At 44.3% G+C, this 20,911-nt stretch overlaps 2 protein-coding genes and 1 long non-coding RNA gene across 4 annotated transcripts; all 3 read left to right on the top strand.

Moving 5' to 3' along the window:
- The first annotated feature begins 765 nt into the window (after positions 1-765).
- Positions 766-3,826, top strand: LOC118223350 (hepatitis A virus cellular receptor 1 homolog). Of its 2 annotated transcripts, XM_035409760.1 has the most exons (6): positions 766-884; positions 1,063-1,404; positions 1,876-1,944; positions 2,358-2,428; positions 2,607-2,691; positions 3,004-3,826. In XM_035409760.1, exons 1-6 carry the CDS (start codon positions 833-835, stop codon positions 3,084-3,086), a joined length of 702 nt encoding a protein of 233 aa, XP_035265651.1. In that variant the 5' UTR covers positions 766-832; the 3' UTR covers positions 3,087-3,826. The 2 variants fall into 2 exon arrangements, with proteins under 2 accessions (XP_035265651.1, XP_035265652.1); XM_035409761.1 differs by lacking the exon at positions 1,876-1,944.
- Positions 3,827-4,619: 793 nt separating this feature from the next.
- On the top strand, positions 4,620-20,825 carry LOC118223349 (hepatitis A virus cellular receptor 1 homolog). Its single transcript, XM_035409759.1, has 7 exons — positions 4,620-4,761; positions 5,439-5,780; positions 17,844-17,903; positions 18,762-18,877; positions 19,844-19,931; positions 20,215-20,251; positions 20,632-20,825. The coding sequence occupies exons 1-7, from the start codon at positions 4,704-4,706 to the stop codon at positions 20,762-20,764; spliced, it is 834 nt and encodes a 277-aa protein (XP_035265650.1). The 5' UTR covers positions 4,620-4,703; the 3' UTR covers positions 20,765-20,825.
- Positions 6,212-9,080, top strand: LOC118223351. The gene is made up of 4 exons (XR_004764427.1): positions 6,212-6,274; positions 7,967-8,037; positions 8,217-8,301; positions 8,874-9,080. It is a non-coding gene; the product is annotated as an uncharacterized LOC118223351 (long non-coding RNA).
- Positions 20,826-20,911: the final 86 nt, after the last annotated feature.

Genomic DNA, 20,911 nt, shown 5'->3' with positions numbered 1-20,911 from the left:
CATATAAACAGCAGGGTCCCAACATTTAATGCCAACATCACAGTAATTTCTAACACAATACAACATGGGACATCCCAGACAATTTAACATAGTACAGTATGAGACATCATAGACACAGAGCAGAGCAGGACAGACAGCAGACAGGGTTATCAGCAGGAGTTGAGTTCTCATGGGATAGAAACTTTTTGAAACGGGTTGTTTTTGTGGGCAATGTTCAGGTGCCTTCCTGTGGGCAACAACTGAAAGGCGCCATAGACCATTGCCCACAAAAACAAGCCGTTTGAAAAAATAAAAATTCTCTTCAAGTGGTCAGTTCTGTACAGTTGCCCATCTATGGAGTTGTGTTGCAGTATCTTGTTAATATATTTGCAGCACATTCCTTAGGAAGCGCTGTAAATGTCCATTGAATGCCACACATAAAATAATGACTTGATACAGTATCAAGTTTTTAAGCTTTAAACTTCGAGATATGTCCGTCTTGACCATACGGCACTTGCATTCCGTTGTTTTTTGGCCTTCCGTCAAACACATTATCAACTTTCAGGTTAGAACGTAAAACCGGGATGTGAGCCACCGTCGATTTCAGTAATCTCCCACAAAGTGCTCATAGTTCCATTTCACGTTTTCTGATTAGACTATGTTCGACATTAAGTTTTGCACTTTAATGGAGCCCATTTGGAATATGCTCATACCTAACGAAAAGAGGAAGTGTCTAAAAAAGCAAAGCATTGCTGCTTCTGTTTTTTTTTTTTTTTTTGGTTAGAAGAACTTACCGTGGGCAGTAGTTAAAGACTCTGCCTTTGCCTACCTCTGCATTTGACTACTGGGGAGAATGCGTCGTCTGTGCGCAGTATTCTATTGTACTACTTTGTCCGTATTGTCAGGTAAGTCCTAACACTGAAAAACTCGTCTGTTACACGTGCAGGGTTTGCGAATAATCAAAGACGAATCTGAAAACTGCAGTGGGGGGGAATAGTCAAACTGTGATTCTTTTTAAAAATTATTACTATTTTTTATTAAATCTGAGCCACTAAGCGTCTGCTACCCTGCTTGTTTTTCCAGTGTGCGTGGGATCGATGCTGACGCTGATCGGTAAAACCGGAGAGTCGGTTACTCTGCCCTGCCGCTATGACATCATAGCTAACGGGCTCACGGAAATGTGCTGGGGGAGAGGCGAGGTTCCCACGTCCAAATGCAGCAACACAATCGTTTCCACCGACGGGGAAAAAGTGACCTTCAGCGAATCGGACAGATACCGGTTACAGAGCGGGGTTCAGGAGGGAAACGTGTCGCTGACCATCATCAACGTGACGGAGAACGACTCCGGGATCTACGGGTGCAGGGTGGAGATTTCAGGCTGGTTCAACGACCTGAAACTCAACTTTTATTTGATTACTGTGAAAGGTAAGGGCGCTACAGGGTACCGTTTCCCTCATAGCAGGATGAAAGAATGCTTGTACCGTTTTTAAGTAATTTCAGAGCTGTGGTAAGTGAATAGGCTGTGTTTTAACCCAGGACATTGCTGGAACTTTAAAGCAATGTAAAAATAAACAACAATCAATATATATTATTCTCATCTTAATTACCAAGCAAAACAGCACATATAGTTAATGGTTGCAATTTACCTATGCTTGATCACTCTGAACAACTGAAGGATCGTTCATTTTTTGTGAATATAAAAAAATTACTATAATGAAGGCACAGGGGGCAAAAAATTTTTTTTAAAATCTGTAAATATTAAAATAAAACAAAGGACGTTTAGTTCCTTAACCTTACCATCTGAAAACATTTCATTACATTACATTTATTAGGCAGGTGAGAGGTTTGGGATTTAAGAGGTACAGGTGTAAAAACTGACAGGAGCATGTTTTCCAGGTGTACCTGAATCCAACACACCCCTAAACACCACCGAACTACCTGTGTTTTATTCTGATGCTCAACGAGGTCAGTTCCTCCAGCAGTGCTTGTGTGTGTGTGTGCGTGTGTGCGTGTGTGTGCGTGTGCATGCGTGTGTGTGTGCGTGCAGTGCAGTTCATATATATTTGGCCAGCGTCACAATTATTGCTGTTTTCCAGCTGTACTCCAGCATATTGGACTTGAACTGAAACAATGAATATGAGGTCAAAGTGTCTGTCAGTTTTAATTTAAGGGCATTTACAGCCACATCCTGTGATACGCAGTGTTTTTTATGCATAGTCCCCCCACTTCAGAAACATTCCACACAGTGATGGAATTACTGCACACCTGAGAACGTGCCTTTCAGGCACTGTGCTGTACTGGTGATACAGATACTACATGGTTTCCTGCACCTGTAGGCTTTCATTCACCCAGAAAACTCAATTGCTTGTATTGAACAGGGGAGGGGACAACTCCACCTGCAGACACGGGGAACTCGGACATCCCGGTGCTGGTTTCGGTCCAAGATCAGGTAAGGGTTGTGCTCAGAGAATGCAGCTTTACTAAGTCAGCAGGAACGTCTCACCTGAGACCGAGCAACAAGTTATGCTTGTTATTTCAGTTTCGCTTACCATTTAATATCTCCAAAAAAATGAGAATTTCAGTTGGTCTCCTGTACATTTACACTCCCCATTTTTGTTTGATTTCAGGAGATTTCTCAAAGGTTCAGTGGAAACGTCATTCGAATAGGAGCAGCGATATTCATCCCAGGCCTGATCATCATTGTAATTCTTGGTAGGCACTGAGGAAATGTATTAAATATCAGCAAATACCGTACGGGTCGGACTGCACACTGCCTGAAGCCAACATGGCTGCTAATGTGACCAATGGCTTGCGGGTTTTAGGAACGCTCGTTAAGGGTTTCAGTTTAATCCTATGATTTCTTCCTCCCGATTGCGGTTGAATCCGCCCCTCTGTCCTCAGCGTATTTTCAAAATGGGGAAGCAGACTGTTGGTTGTGGGTGACTCAGAGTCTCAGGGATCGTGGAGTGGAAGTTAAGCTCTATAAATTCCTGTACCTCCTTTTTTTTTTTTTTGTGCGCACAGAACTGAGGTCCCGTCAGGAGAAGCGGCGCAGAAGTGCCGAGCAGTTGGACCACAGCGCCCCCACTGTCCAGATCAGAAACTGAGCCTCCCGTGGGTGTGGGAAGTCCCCATATCTCAGCATAAACAGAAAGTGTGAAAGGGAACCGACCCAAAAAAAAAAGAACAATAAACAGGAGAGTTGCAAACTTTCCCCAAACCCCTCAGCGCCCCTGCTCCTCAGCCGGGGCCGTTCCCCTCTGAGTTTGGGTTTATAAACAGGCCCTGAGCCACGCTGGCGTCTGCCCCCACAGAGGGAGAGATTCAGTCAGCTGCAACACAACTGCGGCTCTCGGCTCACCGGCTCCTCCTGCTGGTCGCTCAGGTGAACGCGTGGCTGCTTCCTCAGTCTGGGCAGCGCCGCCCTCAGACGGACGGGTGTGCGCGGCGGGAACGCTCGTCGGCCGCGGCGTCACAGGAAGTGGCGGTTTGACGTCGCGCGTGTCAAAGGAGAGCGAGCACACGACCGCGCTCTCCCAATCTGAGGACGGTCGGTGAATACGATTGGACGCTCCAAATTGGGAGGGAAAAAAAAAAAAACGGCAAGCAGGACACAAAATGGCGTGGCATTCACCATCCCGTGGGCATCCGTCACAGTGGGAACCCCGAGTCAGAGCTGCCCCAGAAACACACCCCCCACGCCACCGAGACCCGTTTCTCTGACCCCGGTGCCTGTTGCCATGGAGACAGCAAACTGTATATTCTGTAAATACTGTAGAGGTGTACGATACCCTTTGTAAGCTGTAAATTTGTTCAATGCAAACATTAAAATATGACACAAAACTGCTGCGTGCTCCTGCTGGTGTGTCTGTACTGTACTGGCGTGTCAGAAACAGCGTCGGTTTCGGACAAGAGAAAATAGACAAAGCTGCATGTTCCCTGAAATTTACCAAATACAGTTAAAATGTAAATGTAAAATGTAAAATACCAGTATAGTAAAATGCCTATATCAAACTGTATGTATGTAAAGAGAAGAAATCACTCATTTGTAGATATAGGGTTCTAGTCAATTATAATAGGAGTCATTTCTAGGTTACAGTCTAACAACTTATTTTAATTGCATTTAGCAACAGACACCAGGACCCAGATGTAATGCCATTGCAGACATAATAATGACATCCCGCTAGCTTTGGATTTAGTAATTATCTGGGCAGATTGGTTTACAGTGCGGTCCCATATGAACCCTTTCCACGCACGGCACAGCGGTTCAGAGTGGCCTAGTCGCCTCGCAGCAAGAAGGCACAGAGTTTGAGTCCTGGCCAAGAGCCTTTCTGTGTGTCTGCATGAAATAAATAAAGCCAGGCAAAGAAGTCAAGCAGCGGTCTACTGCGCAGTGGAAACCAAGCAGTAAAGGTCCCACCGCACCCTGTTCTGAGTGTGTGAGGCCAAAAATAAATACCCCCACAGGCCTGAGGCCTTGTCAAACATCAGTGGTTCAGAGGTGCTGAGTCCAAGTTAAAGTTAAATAAAGATTAATCAAGAAACAACAAAGAAAATAGCATCATGGTTTTAGCACTGAACTCAGAACACAAAAAGGAAGTTGTCACTGAAAGAGGAAAGGTCCACAGCAGACCACAGGGCTAGCGTACAGCTCATTGTGCGCTTGCATCCGTGTTCGTGCGCCTAGCTGCGAGCGCAGCGTCTCCGCGATCACTCACGCCGCCATGAACGCACTCTACAGCTCTATCCTCCTGAACCAGATGCTCTTCCACCTGGTCCCAGGTAAGCTCTCAAACACGCCCTGAAGTGCGAAGACACGCTCCGTGTGCAGCAAGCGCTCGAGATTCTGTGATCGGAGGCTGACTGATGTATGAGGGGGGAGGGGGGGCCTTTCCAGCGAAGCAACGTAGCTATTCCTGTAATGCAACTGTATTCCTTTCCAATCGAGCAGGGCACCATTACAAACCACCCTGTTTAATTAAATCCAACAGCATAGTCATACTGATTAAGCCTGAAGAAATGCCTAAAAGTAAAAAACAGAAATATTCAACTGACGTGCTGTATGAGATGACTCATCGTGCACCCCTGCTACCTACATCGGCCTGTTATTGGTCTAAATACTGAATTTAAAAAATAGAATTCTAACGTGAGCACCTCCCAAAGCCTCATCTGACAAACGGCAATCAAAAGTTAGTGATAAACTCTTCAGATGTTCCTGTAAGTTAAGGTAATGACAAGGAACTGATTGCACAAAACGAAAATGGGAGTGTATTCAACTTAACAATATTGTAATAGATGCAAAAAGGGAAAAAATGAAAACAATTCTTTCAGATATATATTTTTTTTAACTAACCTCTGTTCACAGCCAATGGAAGAAATTTGTAAGAAAGTATTTGCAGAAAGAATACTTTTTAAAGCTGAGCTCCTGTTTGTTCTCCCTCCTCTCCTCACATCTCCAGTGTGCGAGGGCTCGATGCAGACGCTGATCGGTAAAACCGGAGAGTCGGTTACTCTGCCCTGCCACTATGACGTCATAGCTAACGGGCCCACGCAAATGTGCTGGGGGAGAGGCGAAGTTCCCTGGTCCAAATGCAGCAACACAATCGTTTCCACCGACGGAGAAAAAGTGACCTTCAGCGAATCGGACAGATACCGGTTACTGAGCGGGGTTCAGAAGGGAGACGTGTCGCTGACCATCATCAACGTGACGGAGAACGACTCCGGGATCTACGGCTGCAGGGTGGAGATTTCAGGCTGGTTCAACGACCTGAAACTCAACTTTAATTTGACAATTCTAAAAGGTAGGCAGATCTTTGGATTTGAGATTTTATTTCATAAATGCTACACAGGCAATTCATCAGAATTTAAAATTATACATTTTTTATTTTATATCTTAATCTTTTTCATATCATAGGAAAACATTTGTCAGATGAATTACATTCAGCCTTTACTCTGGGTGCATTGTGTGCGTGGACATGTATTACTATCTTTGTGAGAGCCAATTTCCCCACATGGATAGAAAGATGAGGTAAATTATGCAAGGTGGGGACATTTTGCTGATCCCCACAAGTTCATGAGGCTGTTATAGGGTTAGGATTAGGGTTAGAATTAGGTTAGGGTTACTGTTAGGCATGTAGTGGTTGGGGTTAGGGTTAGGGGTGACGGAATGAATGTAAGTCAATGCGAAGTCCTCACATGTATAGCAATACAACCGTGTGTGTCAATCATGTTACAGGAAATCGAGTGACAATTCAGTTTACAACCACTGAGAATGCTCCTGACAGGACAACAGCAGGTACAGCCATTTTAGCACTGTGTGTGTGTGTGTCTCTTCACTGACAGTATAACACTGCGTTAACACCTTAAAAATAATAATAAAAAGGTTTTCCCCAAATGTATCGATACCACAATGGTATCGTTATATTACTCAGGGTAATTATGTCAGAAAGGATGTATGAATATTTTGTGGATGTGTTACCCATTAAAAAGTAAACACAAAGATTACATTCTGTATTTCCAAAATAAACCAATCAGCACTTGTGTGACTCCCGTGTTCAAATTTTCCGTTTTCCCTCCCGGACCTGAGTTCCACACCTGTGCTACGTTTGAGCCTTCTCCGTGACAGTTACATAGTTTTGTGTTACGTAGTATTACTGGGATAATGGGTTCCGGTACAGGTTGGGCATACGGTAGCAGTTTAAGTCTGATCCCAGAAAGCCAGGGGTGTAGAACTCCGGTCCTTGGGGGGGGGGGGGGGGGGGGTTTGTTCCAACCGATTACCTTAGCTTCAGTTTTCTGACAGCTTTATAAACGATTCTGCTTCGCTCCTGTACTTGAGCACAGTAAAATCTTTAGGGTGCACCTGCAGTCTGCATAGTCTAGCTCCCTGCTACTCAAATCATGGCCCTCGAGGTCCAAGAACTGCTGGCTTTCCACCCTCCTTTTACCTGGGAGTCAGGTGTGAACAGTCTGGCCAATCAGTGGCACTAAATGTTCAGTTAATTGCCTGTGGGAAAGGAAAACCAGGGCTGCATTTGGATTCGAGGTCCAGATTTGAGTACCCATGGGACTCTAGCTTGTTCAACAACCTTTAATTTGACTATTCTAAAAGGTAAGGGCGCTACAGGGTACCGTTTTCCTCATAGCAGGATGAAAGTATGCTTGTTTAGTTTTTAAGTAATTTCAGAGCTGTGGTAAGTGAATAGGCTGTGTTTCAACCAGGGACATTGCTGGAACTTTAAAGCAATATAAAAATAAATTTTAAACAAAAACAAATCAATATTTGTTATCCTCACCTTAATTCCAAGCAAAACAGCACATATAGTTAATGACTGCAATTTACCTATGCTTGATCACTTTGAACAATTAAAGTATTGTTCATTTTTTGTGAAGATGTAATTTATATTAAAAAATTACTATAATGAAGGCACACGGGGCAAAATTTTAAAACAATATGTAAATATTAAAATAAAACAAAGGACATTTAGTTCCTTAACCTTTCCATCTGAAAACATTTCCGTAACATTTCATTACATTACATTTATTTGGCAGGTGAGAGGTATTTGGCATAAAAACTGACAGGAGCATGTTTTCTCCAGCAGTGCTTGTGTGTGTGTGTGTGTGCGTGTGTGTGAGTGCAGTGCAGTTCATATATATCTGGCCAGCGTCACAATTATTGCTGTTTTCCAGCTGTACTCCAGCACATTGGACTTGAAATGAATCAGTGAATATGAGGTCAAGGTGCAGACTGTCAGTTTTAATTTAAGGGCATTTACAGCCACATCCTGTGATACGCAGTGTTTTCATACATAGTCCCTCCACTTCAGAAACATTCCACACAGTGATGGAATTACTGCACACCTGAGAACGTGCCTTTCAGGCTTTGGGCATGCTGTACTGTGCTGTACTGGTGATACAGATACTACATGGTTTCCTGCACCTGTAGGCTTTCATTCACCCAGAGCACTCAATTGCTTGTATTGAACAGGGGAGGGGACAACTCCACCTGCAGACACGGGGAACTCGGACGTCCCGGTGCTGGTTCCGGTCCAAGATCAGGTAAGGGTTGTGCCCAGAGAATGCAGCTTTACCTAGTCAGCAAGAACATCTCGCTTGAGACTGAGCAACAAGTTATTCTTGTTATTTCAGTTTCGCTTTCCATTTAATATCTCCAAAAACTGAGAATTTCAGTTGGTCTCCTCTACATTTACACTCCCCATTTTTCTGTTTGATTTCAGAATATTTCTCAAACATTCAACGGAAATGTCATTCGAATTGGAGCAGTGATATTCATCCCAGGCCTGATCATCATTGTAATTCTTGGTAGGTACTGAGGAAATGTATTAAATATCAGCAAATACCCAACGGGTCGGACTGCACCCTGCCTGAAGCCAACATGGCTGCTAATTTGACCAATGGCTTGCGGGTTTTAGGAACGCTCGTTAAGGGTTTCAGTTTAATCCTATGAATTCTTCCTGCCGACTGCGATTGAATCCGCCCCTCTGTCCTCAGTGTATTTAAAAAATGCGGAAGCAGACTGTTTGTTGTGGGTGACTCAAGCCGGACACTCACCGCACGCGTAGCGGCCGCAAGCGCGTACGTGAAGCGTAGTTGAAGTACTGTTATTACAACAGCAGCGGGCGACGTCCTCTACACCAGCTGCGAACGCGGCGCGAACCGGGTGCGAAACTTGTGCGACACAAGCGAACTGAAGCGTAGTTTTTCGCTTCAGTTCTATTTTTCTGCTTGCCGCGCATCATGATGACCTGTTTATACACATAAATATGCTCTAAATGCTAGGTATACATGCTCTGATTCATATTTCATCCTTAGAGTCGGGATCGTGGAGTGGAAGTTAAGCTCTAATTCCTGTACCTCCTTTTTTGTGCGCACAGTACTGAGGTCCCGTCAGCAGAAGCAGCGCAGAAGTGTTGTGCAGTATGACCACAGCGCCCCCACTGTCCAGATCAGAAACGGAGCCTCCCGTGGGTGTGGGAAGTCCCCATATCTCAGCATCAACAGAAAGTGTTAAAGGAGTAACATGGTGGTTGAACGTGACACTTCCCAGTTGTCTTTAGGCAACAACAAAACAAATGTGCATAATTTTTTTTATTATTCAGCCATTTCAATGTACTTTAAAACGTATTTTTCTAAGCCTAAATTTCCCACTATAAAAGTTCACCCGAACGGTCTGGGCGTGGTAATGAGAACTGTCAGTTAGCTATGATTGACAGACCGTGCCCCGTTACCATAGCTACACCCATGCTACGCGCTCTTTTTGAGACACTTATCACAAGCTAGCTAGCTTAGCAGTATATCAAGTATCGATAGATAGCTAAGGTAAGGACGTTGACTTATATCCAATTATAATTTTTGCTATCTAGCTAGCCAAGTTAAGATAAACACACAACTATAACGTCCTCATAAAAGCAAACTAGCTAGCTAACGTTATCGATAACATTGCCTTATGAAAGCAAACTACCTAGCTAGCTAACGTTAGCTAGCTAGCTAAATGAATATAACCAGAAATAATCTAATAGTCCTTAAAAGGCACTCTAATTTAAGTGAACCTAACGTTAGTCAAATATTTGCATTGTCTTGCCTGTAAGCCAGCGGCGCAAACTATGGGTCTCGAGTTATCCATGGGTTTACGGGGCGTGGTTACTGTGTTCGTGACGCACCAAGTTGACAACTCTCTCAACCGGTTGAAAATAGGACGATAAATTTAAAACGCATATTTCTCCAAAAATGCAGAACGGACATATTTAATACTTTACTCATTGTGTTTCTTCAATGCCTCTTGTGCAAATAGCACATAAAACCGAGAAAGTGTGAAAATCACCATGGTACTCCTTTAAAGGGAACCGACCCAAAAAAAAAAAAAAAACAACAGGAGAGTTCCAAACTTTCCCCAAACCCCTCAGCGCCCCCGCTCCCCTCTGAGTTTAGGTTTATAAACAGGCGCTGAGCCACGCTGGTGTCTGCCACCCCAGAGGGAGGAATTCGGTCAGCTGCAACACGACTGCGGCTCTCGGCTCACCGGCTCCCCCCGCGGCGTCACAGGAAGTGGCGGTTTGACGGCGCGCGTGTCAAAGGAGAGCGAGCGCACGACCGCGCTCTCCCAATCTGAGGACGGTCGGTGAATACGATTGGACGCTGCAAATTGGGAGGGAAAAAAGAAACAACGGCAAGCAGGACACAAAATGGCGTGGCATTCGCCATCCCGTGGGCATCAGTCACAGTGGGAACCCCGAGTCAGACCAGAAGCACACCCCCCACGCCACCGAGACCCGTTTCTCTGACCCCGGTGCCTGCTGCCATGGAGACAGCAAACTGTATATTCTGTAAATATGTAGAGGTGTACGATACCCTTTGTAAGCTGTAAATTTGTTCAATGCAAACATTAAAATACGACAAAACTGCTGCGTGCTCCTGCTGGTGTGTCTGTACTGTACTGGCGTGTCAGAAACAGCATCGGTTTTGGACAAGAGAAAATAGACAAAGCTGCATGTTCCCTGAAATTTACCAAATACAGTGATGTAATGTGATGTAAAATGTAAATGTAAAATGTAAAATACCAGTATAGTAAAATGCCTATATCAAACTGTATGTATGTAAAGAGAAGAAATCACTCATTTGTAGATTATAGCGTTCTAGTCAATTACAATTGGAGCCATTTCTAGGTTACAGTCTAACAACTTATTTTAATTGCATTTAGCAACAAACACCAGGATCCAGATGTAATGCCATTGCAGACATAATAATGACATCCCACTAGCTTTGGATTTTGTAATTATCTGGGCATATTGGTTTACAGTGCAGTCCCATATGAACCCTTTCCACGCACGGCACGGCGGTTCAGAGTGGCCTAGTCGCCTCGCAGCAAGAAGGCACAGAGTTTGAGTCCTGGCCGAGAGCCTTTCTGTGTGTCTGCATGAAATAAATAAAGCCAGGCAAAGAAGTCAAGCAGCGGTCTACTGCGCAGTAGAAACCAAGCAGTAAAGGTCCCACCGCAGCCCTGTTCTGAGTGTGTGCGAGGCCAAAAATAAATACCCCCACAGGCCTGAGGCCTTGTCAAACATCAGTGGTTCAGAGGTGCTGAGTCCAAGTTAAAGTTAAATAAAGATTAATCAAGAAACAACAAAGAAAATAGCATCATGGTTTTAGCACTGAACACAGAACACAAAACGGAAGTTATGTCACTGACAGAGGAAGGGTCCACAGCAGACCACAGGGCTAGCGTACAGCTCATTGTGTGCTTGCTGCATCCGTGTTCGTGCGCCTAGCTGCGAGCGCAGCGTCTCCGCGATCACTCACGCCGCCATGAACGCACTCTACAGCTCTATCCTCCTGAACCAGATGCTCTTCCACCTGGTCCCAGGTAAGCTCTCAAACACGCCCTGAAGTGCGAAGACACGCTCCGTGTGCAGCAAGCGCTCGAGATTCTGTGATCGGAGGCTGACTGATGTATGAGGGGGGAGGGGGGGCCTTTCCAGCGAAGCAACGTAGCTATTCCTGTAATGCAACTGTATTCCTTTCCAATCGAGCAGGGCACCATTACAAACCACCCTGTTTAATTAAATCCAACAGCATAGTCATACTGATTAAGCCTGAAGAAATGCCTAAAAGTAAAAAACAGGGATATTCAACTGACGTGCTGTATGAGATGACTCATCGTGCACCCCTGCTACCTACATCGGCCTGTTATTGGTCTAAATACTGAATTTAAAAAATAGAATTCTAACGTGAGCACCTCCCAAAGCCTCATCTGACAAACGGCAATCAAAAGTTAGTGATAAACTCTTCAGATGTTCCTGTAAGTTAAGGTAATGACAAGGAACTGATTGCACAAAACAAAAATGGGATTGTATTCAACTTCACAATATTGTAATAGATGCAAAAAGGGAAAAAATGAAAACAATTCTTTCAGATATATATTTTTTTTAACTAACCTCTGTTCACAGCCAATGGAAGAAATTTGTAAGAAAGTATTTGCAGAAAGAATACTTTTTAAAGCTGAGCTCCTGCTTGTTTTCTCTCCTCTCCTCACATCTCCAGTGTGCGAGGGCTCGATGCCGACGCTGATCGGTAAAACCGGAGAGTCGGTTACTCTGCCCTGCCACTATGACATCAAAGACATCAAACGGCTCACAGACATGTGCTGGGGGAGAGGCGAGGTTCCCTGGATCAAATGCAGCAACACAATCATTTCCACCGACGGAGAAAAAGTGACCTTCAGCGAATCGGACAGATACCGGTTACAGAGCGGGGTTCAGGAGGGAGACGTGTCGCTGACCATCATCAATGTGACGGAGAACGACTCCGGGATCTACGGGTGCAGGGTGGAGATTTCAGGCTGGTTCAAAGACGTGAAACACAACTTTAATTTGACTATTCTAAAAGGTAAGGGCGCTACAGGGTGCCGTTTTCCTCATAGCAGGATGAAAGAACGCTTGTACTGTTTTTAAGCAATTTCAGAGCTGTAGTAAGTGAATGAGGCTTTGTGTTTCAACCAGGGACATTGCTGGAACTTTAAAGCAATATAAGAATAAATTTTAAGCAAAAACAATCAATATATATTATTCTCATCTTAATTCCAAGCAAAACAGCACATATAGTTAACGATTGCAATTTACCTATGCTTGACCACTTTGAACAATTAAAGTATCGTTCATTTTTTGTGAAGATGTAGTTAATATAAAAAAATTACTATAACGTATGCACAGGGGGCAGATTTTTTTTTAAAAATCTGTAAATATTAAAATGAAACAAAGGACATTTAGTTCCTTAATCTTACCATCAGAAAACATTCCCGTAACATTTCATTTCATTACATTACATTAATTTGGCAGGTGAGAGGTTTGGGATTTAAGAGGTACAGGTGTAAAAACTGACAGGAGCATGTTTTCCAGGTGTACCTGAATCAAACGCATCCCTAATCACCACCAAACTACCTGTGTCTTATTCTGATGCTCAACGAGGTCAGTTTCTCCAGCAGTGCTTGTGTGTGTATGTGTGTATGTGTGTGTGCCTGCAGTTCATATATATTTGGCCAGCATCACAATTATTGCTGTTTTCCAGCTGTACTCCAGCACATTGGACTTGAAATGAAACAATGAATATGAGTTTAAAGTGCAGACTGTCAGTTTTAATTTAAGGGCATTTACAGCTACATCCTGTGATACACAGTGTTTTTTATGCATAGTCCCCCCACTTCAGTAACATTCCACACAGTGATGGAATTACTGCACACCTGAGAACGTGCCTTTCAGGCTTTGAGCATGCTGTACTGTGCTGTACTGGTGATACAGATACTACATGGTTTCCTGCACCTGTAGGTCTTCATTCACCCATAAAACTCAATTACTTGTATTGAACAGGGAAGGGGACAACTCCACCTGTAGACACAGGGAACTCGGACGTCCCGGTCCAAGATCAGGTAAGGGTTGTGCCGAGAGAACGCAGCTTTACTAAGTCAGCAAGAACATCTCGCTTGAGACCGAGCAACAAGTTATGCTTGTTATTTCAGTTTCGCTTACAATTTAATATCTCCGAAAACTGAGAATTTCAGTAGGTTTCCTGTACATTTACACTCCCCATTTTTCTGTTTGATTTCAGGAGATTTCTCAAACGTTCAGCGGAAACGTCATTCGAATAGGAGCAGTGATATTCATCCCAGGCCTGATCGTCATTGTAATTCTTGGTAGGTACTGAGGAAATGTATTAAATATCAGCAAATACCAAACGGGTCGGACTGCACCCTGCCTGAAGCCAACATGGCTGCTAATTTGACCAATGGCTTGCGGGTTTTAGGAACGCTCGTTTAGGATTTCAGTGTAATCCTATGATTTCTTCCTGCCGATTGCGGTTGAATCCGCCCCTCTGTCCTCAGCGTATTTTCAAAATGGGGAAGCAGACTGTTGGTTGTGGGTGACTCAGAGTCTCAGGGATCGTGGAGTGGAAGTTAAGCTCTATAAATTCCCGTACCTCCTTTTTTTTTTTTTGTGCGCACAGTACTGAGGTCCCGTCAGGAGAAGCAGCGCAGAAGTGCCGAGCAGTTGGACCACAGCGCCCCCACTGTCCAGATCAGGAACTGAGCCTCCCGTGGGTGTGGGAAGTTCCCATATCTCAGCATCAACAGAAAGTGTTAAAGGAGTAACATGGAGGTTGAACGTGACACTTCCCAGTTGTCTTTAGGCAACAACAAAACAAATGTGCATAATTTTTTTATTATTCAGTCATTTCAATGTACTTTAAAACGTATTTTTCTAAGCCTAAATTTCCCACTATAAAAGTTCACCCGAACGGTCTGGGCGTGGTAATGAGAACAGTCAGTTAGCTATGATTGACAGACCGTGCCCCGTTACCATAGCTACCCCCATGATACGCGCTCTTTTTGAGACACTTATCACAAGCTAGCTAGCTTAGTAGTATATCAAGTATTGATAGATAGCTAAGGTAAGGACGTTGACTTATATCCAATTATAATTTTCGCTATCTAGCTAGCCAAGTTAAGATAAACACACAACTATAATATCCTCATAAAAGCAAACTAGCTAGCTAACGTTATCGATAACATTGCCTTATGAAAGCAAACTACCTAGCTAGTTAACGTTAGCTATCTAGCTAAATGAATATAACCAGAAATAATCTAATAGTCCTTAAAAGGCACTCTAATTTAAGTGAACCTAACGTTAGTCAAATATTTGCATTGTCTTGCCTGTAAGCCAGCGGCGCAAACTATGGGTCTCGAGTCATCCATGGGTTTACGGGGCGTGGAAAGGGGAGTGGTTACTGTGTTCGTGACGCACCAAGTTGACAACTTTCTCAACCGGTTGAAAATAGGACGATAAATTTAAAACGCATATTTCTCCAGAAATACAGAACGGACATATTTAATACTTTACTCATTGTGTTTCTTCAATGCCTCTTGTGCAAATAGCACATAAAACCGAGAAAGTGTGAAAATCACCATGGTACTCCTTTAAAGGGAACCGACCCCAAAAAAAAAAAAAACAACAGGAGAGTTGCAAACTTTCCCCAAACCCCTCAGCACCCCCGCTCCTCAGCCCCCTGTTCCCCTCTGAGTTTGGGTTTATAAACAGGCCCTGAGCCACGCTGGCGTCTGCCCCCACAGAGGGAGAGATTCGGTCAGCTGCAACACAACTGCGGCTCTCGGCTCCCCCTGCTGGTCGGTCGGGTGAACTTCTGAGACTGAGGCTGCTTCCTCAGTCCGGGCAGCGCCGCCCTCAGACGGACGGGTGTGTGCGGCGGGAACGCTCGTCGGCCGCGGCGTCACAGGAAGTGGCGGTTTGACGTCGCGCGTGTCAAAGGAAAGTGAGCGCACGACCGCGCTCTCCCAATCTGAGGACGGTCAGTGAATACGATTGAACGCCGAATCAGAGCTGCCCCAGAAACACACCCCCTACACCCCAGAGACCCGTTTCTCTGACCCCGGTGCCTGTTGCCATGGAGACAGCAAACTGTATACTGTAGAGGTGTACCATACCCTTTGTAAGCTGTAAATTTGTTCAAGGCAAACATTAAAATATGACACAAAACTGCTGCGTGCTCCTGCTGGTGTGTCTGTACTGTACTGGCGTGTCAGAAACAGCATCGGTTTCGGACAAGAGAAAATAGACAAAGCTGCATGTTGCCTGCAATTTACCAAATACAGTTAAAATGTAAAATGTAAAATGTAAAATACCAGTATAGTAAAATGCCTATATAAAACTGTATGTATGTAAAGAGAAGAAATCACTCATTTGTAGATTATAGCATTCTAGTCAATTGTAATAGGAGCCATTTCTAGGTTACAGTCTAACTTATTTTAATTGCATTTAGCAACAAACAACAGGAAGGCACAGAGTTTGAGTCCTGGCCGAGAGCCTTTCTGTGTGTCTGCATGAAATAAATAAAGCCAGGCAAAGAAGTCAAGCAGCGGTCTACTGCGCAGTGGAAAACAAGCAGTAAAGGTCCCACCGCACCCTGTTCTGAGTGTGTGAGAGGCCAAAAATAAATACCCCCACAGGCCTGAGGCCTTGTCAAACCTCAGAGTTTCAGAGATGCTGAGTGAAAGTGAAAGTTAAATAAAGATTAATTAGGAAAGAAAAAAAAAAAAACATGGTTTTAGCACTGAGAACACAGAACACAAAAAGGAAGTCATGTGACTGACAGAGGAAGGGTCCACAGCAGACCACAGGGCTAGCGTGCAGCTCATTGTGCGCTTGCATCCGTGTTCGTGCGCCTAGCTGCGAGCGCAGCGTCTCCGCGATCACTCACGCCGCCATGAACGCACTCTACAGCTCTATCCTCCTGAACCAGATGCTCCTCCACCTGTTCCCAGGTAAGCTCTCAAACACGCCCTGAAGTGCGAAGACACGCTCCGTGTGCAGCAAGCGCTCGAGATTCTGTGATCGGAGGCTGACTGATATATGAGAAGGGAGGGGGAGGGGGAGGGGGAGGGGGAGGGGGAGGGGGGGCCTTTCCAGCAAAGCAACGTAGCGATTCCTGTAATGCAACTGTATTCCTTTCCAATCGAGCAGGGCACCATTACAAACCGCCCTGTTTAATTAAATCCAACAGCATAGTCATACTGATTAAGCCTGAAAAAATGTATGCCTAAAAGTACAAAACTAAAATATTAAACTGACGTGCTGTATGAGATGACTCATCGTGCACCCCTGCTACCTACATCGGCCTGTTATTGGTCTAAATACTGAATTTTAAAAAATAGAATACTACTGTGAGCACCTCCCAAAGCCTCATCTGACAAACGGCAATCAAAAGTTAGCGATAAACTCTTCAGATGTTCCTGTAAGTTAAGGTAATGAGGTCAAGGAACTGATTGCACAAAATGAAAATGGGAGTGTATTCAACTTTACAATATTGTAATAGATGCAAAACGGGAAAAAATTAAAACAATTCTTTCAGATATATATTTTTTTAAACTGACCTCTGTTCACAACCAATGGAAGAAATTTGTAAGAAAGTATTTGCAGAAAGAACATTTTTTAAAGCTGAGCTCCTGTTTGTTCTCCCTCCTCTCCTCACATCTCCAGTGTGCGAGGGCTCGATGCCGACGCTGATCGGTAAATCCGGGGAGTCGGTTACTCTGCCCTGCCACTATGACACCATAGCTAACGGGCTCACGGAAACGTGCTGGGGGAGAGGCGAGTTTTCCACGTTCGAATGCAGCAACACAATCGTTTCCACCGACGGAGAAAAAGTGACCTTCAGCGAATCGGACAGATACCGGTTACAGAGCGGGGTTCAGGAGGGAGACGTGTCGCTGACCATCATCAACGTGACGGAGAACGACTCCGGGATCTACGGGTGCAGGGTTGAGATTCCAGGCCCGTTCAACGACCTGAAACTCAACTTTGAATTGACTATTCTAAAAGGTAGGCAGATCTTTGGATATGAGATTTTATTTCATAAATGCTACACAGGCAATTCATCAGAATTTAAAATTATACATTTTTTATTTTATATCTTAATCTTTTTCATATCATAGGAAAACATTTGTCAGATGAATTACATTCAGCCTTTACTCTGTGTGCATTGTGTGCGTGGACATGTATTACTATCTTTGTGAGAGCCAAATGTCCCCACATGGATAGAAAGATGAAGAAAATTATTATTACCTTTTGCTGGTCCCCACAAGTTCATGAGGCTGTTTTAGGGTTAGGGTTAGAATTAGGTTAAGGTTAGGGTTACCGTTAGGCATGTAGTGGTTGGGGTTGGGGTTAGGGTCAGGGTTAGAGGTTACGGAATGAATGTAAGTCAATGGGAAGTCCTCACATGTATAGTAATACAAACGTGTGTGTGTGTGTGCGTGCGTGTGTGTGTCAATCATGTTACAGGAAATCAAGGGACAATTCAGTTTACAACCACTGAGAATGCTCCTGACAGGACAACAGCAGGTACAGCCATTTTAGCACTGTGTGTGTGTGTGTGTCTCTTCACTGACAATATAACACTGTGTTAACACCTTAAAAATAATAATAAAAAGGTTTTCCCCAAATGTACACAATAGTATTGTTCTATTACTCAAGGTACATTCTGTATTTCCAAAATAAACCAATCAGCACTTGTGTGATTCCCCTGTGTTCAGATTTTCCGTTTGCCCTCCAGGACCGGAGTTCCACACCTGTGCTACGTTTGAGCCTTCTCCGTGACAGTTACATAGTTTTGTGTTACGTAGTATTACTGGGATAATGGGTTCGGGTACAGGTTGGGCATACGGTAGCAGTTTAAGTCTGATCCCAGAAAGCCAGGGGTGTACAACTCCGGTCCTCGGGGGGGGGGGGGGGGGGGGGGGGGGTTTGTTCCAACCGATTACCTTAGCTTCAGTTTTCTGACAGCTCTATAAACGATGCTGCTTCGCTCCTGTACTTGAGCTCAGTAAAATCTTTAGGGTGCACCTGCAGTCTGCATAGTCTAGCTCCCCGTTACTCAAATCATGGCCCTCGAGGTCCAAGACCTGCTGGTTTTCCACCCTCCCTTTACCTGGGAGTCAGGTGTGAACACAGTCTGGCCAATCAGTAGCACTAATTGTTCAGTTAATTGCCTGTGGGAAAGGAAAACCAGGGCTGGATTTGGATCCGAGGTCCAGATTTGAGTACCCATGGGACTCTAGCTGGTGCTTGTACAAACGTCAGGTCAAGAAATGACCAAGCCAGTAAAATAAGTGCAGAAGAGATGGCACGAAGTCCTGAAACGGATCAGGCCTTGCTGCACAGCTCCTGCTGTAAGCTGCTGCACGGTTTTTGTTGTTGTAGGGATCGGGAGCTCTGCCTCAGCTCACTCCGAGTCTCCACAGCGGAGAACGGATCAGTCCAGCCAAACTCAGCGGCCCGCAGGCGAGTCAAGTCAGACCGCTCTACAGGCCCAAGAGGTGAGCACCAGGTTCAGGTTCAGGTGACTTTATTTGTACCCGTAGGTAGATTTGGTTTGCAGTAGAGTCATCCATCTTGACACAATTTAAAAACAACACAGACAGTAGATAAACATAATAAGATAAATAAAATAGATAAATAAATAAACAAAAGTACTAAAAATTCCAATCATTACTAAAACCATTAAAACTAAAGATAAAATAAATAAAGAAATCATTTAGTAGTTATATTAAAACTTACTCTTAGTGGTTTAATGGCAGAATGGGAAAGTCTAGTCGGTCAGAAAATGAAAGTCCTGGCGTGCGTTTCTTCCACCCATGAACTCAGCCGGCTGATTTCACTAATTAGTTCTACCTTCTGACTGAAGAAGAATTGTGCTGATTAGCAAATCCAGGTGAGGGGAACAGAATACTATGGAGGACTTTTACTCTCTAAACCTGGATTTTTTTCACCTCTGTGGAAAGCAACAAAGATCTTACACTGCCCTCTGAAGGAGGAGTTTGGTATTGTTTTTTGTGAAGCCACAATTTTTACATCTTATCCAATATAACAGTTAAGCAAAAAACAAACCTGATGTGAATATCTTCACAGAATGGACAGCGCTCATTTGCTTTGAAATAAAATTTCACTTTGTGCCAAAACAGGGTTTTTAAAATTATGTCCTTGTTTATAAATGTGGAAAAGGTAAATGTACATCTTCAACAAGTCTTTGAATGCAATAAAAGGTGATTGCACAGTGTCTCTCACCTGTAAACAATACTGTGTTCCAGTTGATATGATCTTTGCTGGCATTCAGCAGACACTCTCATACAGAGTAATTTACGCAATTTGACGCAGCATCCATTCATACAGCTGGACAAGAAATTCAGGTTAAGTGTTAAGGGAATTGAACCTGCAACCTCTGGGTACAATCCCAGCTTCCTAACCACACCCACCCTACTCTCCACTGTTCTGCCATTGCACAGGAAGCCAACAGGCGCCACCTCCTTGCGGTCATTTTAGTGCCTCTTCTCTTAGTGCTCCTTCTGGTGGCCATTTTCCTCTTCATGATGCGTGAGTATATGCAAACACACACACGTGCATGTGCGTACGCACGCACACAAACACACGTGCAAACACAACTGCATGCACGCAAACACGCGCGCACACACACACAATGTGCACACAAGCACACACGCACACTCACGCGCGCCTGTACGCATGCACAAGTACACACACGGCTTCTGAATGTGCCTTGTGTATTTTGGGGAAGTGACAAACTAAGCACAAAACATGAAACCACAAATTTTAAAAAACTGAAGTGTTTATTCATATTACCATTTGTCTTTCTGTTTAGGACTTAAAAAGCAAAACAAACGTCCGCTCTTTTGGATGTAAGTACTTCAATGGGGGGAGACTGGGACACCTGCACTGAGCTCTACGTGCACTTCACTGTGCACTTCACTGTGCACCGTGTAAACTGTGTGTTCTCTTAAGTACTGCTCTACATACACAGTATAACCAGCCAAGAGCATTTTTACACAAAACCTGCAGTGTGACCCATGTAAAGAAGTGACATACTTCACACCCATAGATGATATCTAACTGTGCTAGCTCTATCGATGCCTGCAGACGGAAACAGCGTTAGCTAAAGAAAGTGATGGCATAACCATCGTAATAATGGTGTTTGGATGACAGAACAATGGTGATTCTATGACATGATAATGGTTGTTTGCTTCCTCTTACACGCAGCATGGTCTTCCTCTCTTTCTAGGGCACAGAGAAGCGCCCCCTCCTCTGTCTTCTACGTAAACTTTGACTCGACTCACCCAACTCCAGAGAGTGAGAAGGCCGTGGAGAACATCTACCAGTGTGACGATGCGAACGCCTCGGAAGCACCTGCTTGATCCATCTCCAGTTCGCACACACACACACACACATGCACACTCTCACACATGCACACACACACACACATGCACACACACACATGCACGCTCCCACACACATGCACACTCTGATACACACGCAAACACACTCACACACATGCACACACA

The sequence above is a fragment of the Anguilla anguilla genome, chromosome 3, assembly GCF_013347855.1.
Source record: "Anguilla anguilla isolate fAngAng1 chromosome 3, fAngAng1.pri, whole genome shotgun sequence".
Lineage (NCBI taxonomy): Eukaryota > Metazoa > Chordata > Actinopteri > Anguilliformes > Anguillidae > Anguilla > Anguilla anguilla.
Note: the sequence above shows the minus strand (reverse complement) of the source record. Positions and strands in the feature narration are given on the sequence as shown.

Coding starts and splice junctions, on each gene's coding strand:
- LOC118223350 (XM_035409760.1), top strand. CDS start 833: ATGCGTCGTCTGTGCGCAGTATTCTATTGTACTACTTTGTCCGTATTG. Junction 1,405..1,875: donor TTATTTGATTACTGTGAAAG/GTAAGGGCGCTA, acceptor CATGTTTTCCAG/GTGTACCTGAATCCAACACA. Junction 1,945..2,357: donor TTATTCTGATGCTCAACGAG/GTCAGTTCCTCC, acceptor TGTATTGAACAG/GGGAGGGGACAACTCCACCT.
- LOC118223349 (XM_035409759.1), top strand. CDS start 4,704: ATGAACGCACTCTACAGCTCTATCCTCCTGAACCAGATGCTCTTCCAC. Junction 18,878..19,843: donor CCGCTCTACAGGCCCAAGAG/GTGAGCACCAGG, acceptor GCCATTGCACAG/GAAGCCAACAGGCGCCACCT. Junction 19,932..20,214: donor CATTTTCCTCTTCATGATGC/GTGAGTATATGC, acceptor CTTTCTGTTTAG/GACTTAAAAAGCAAAACAAA.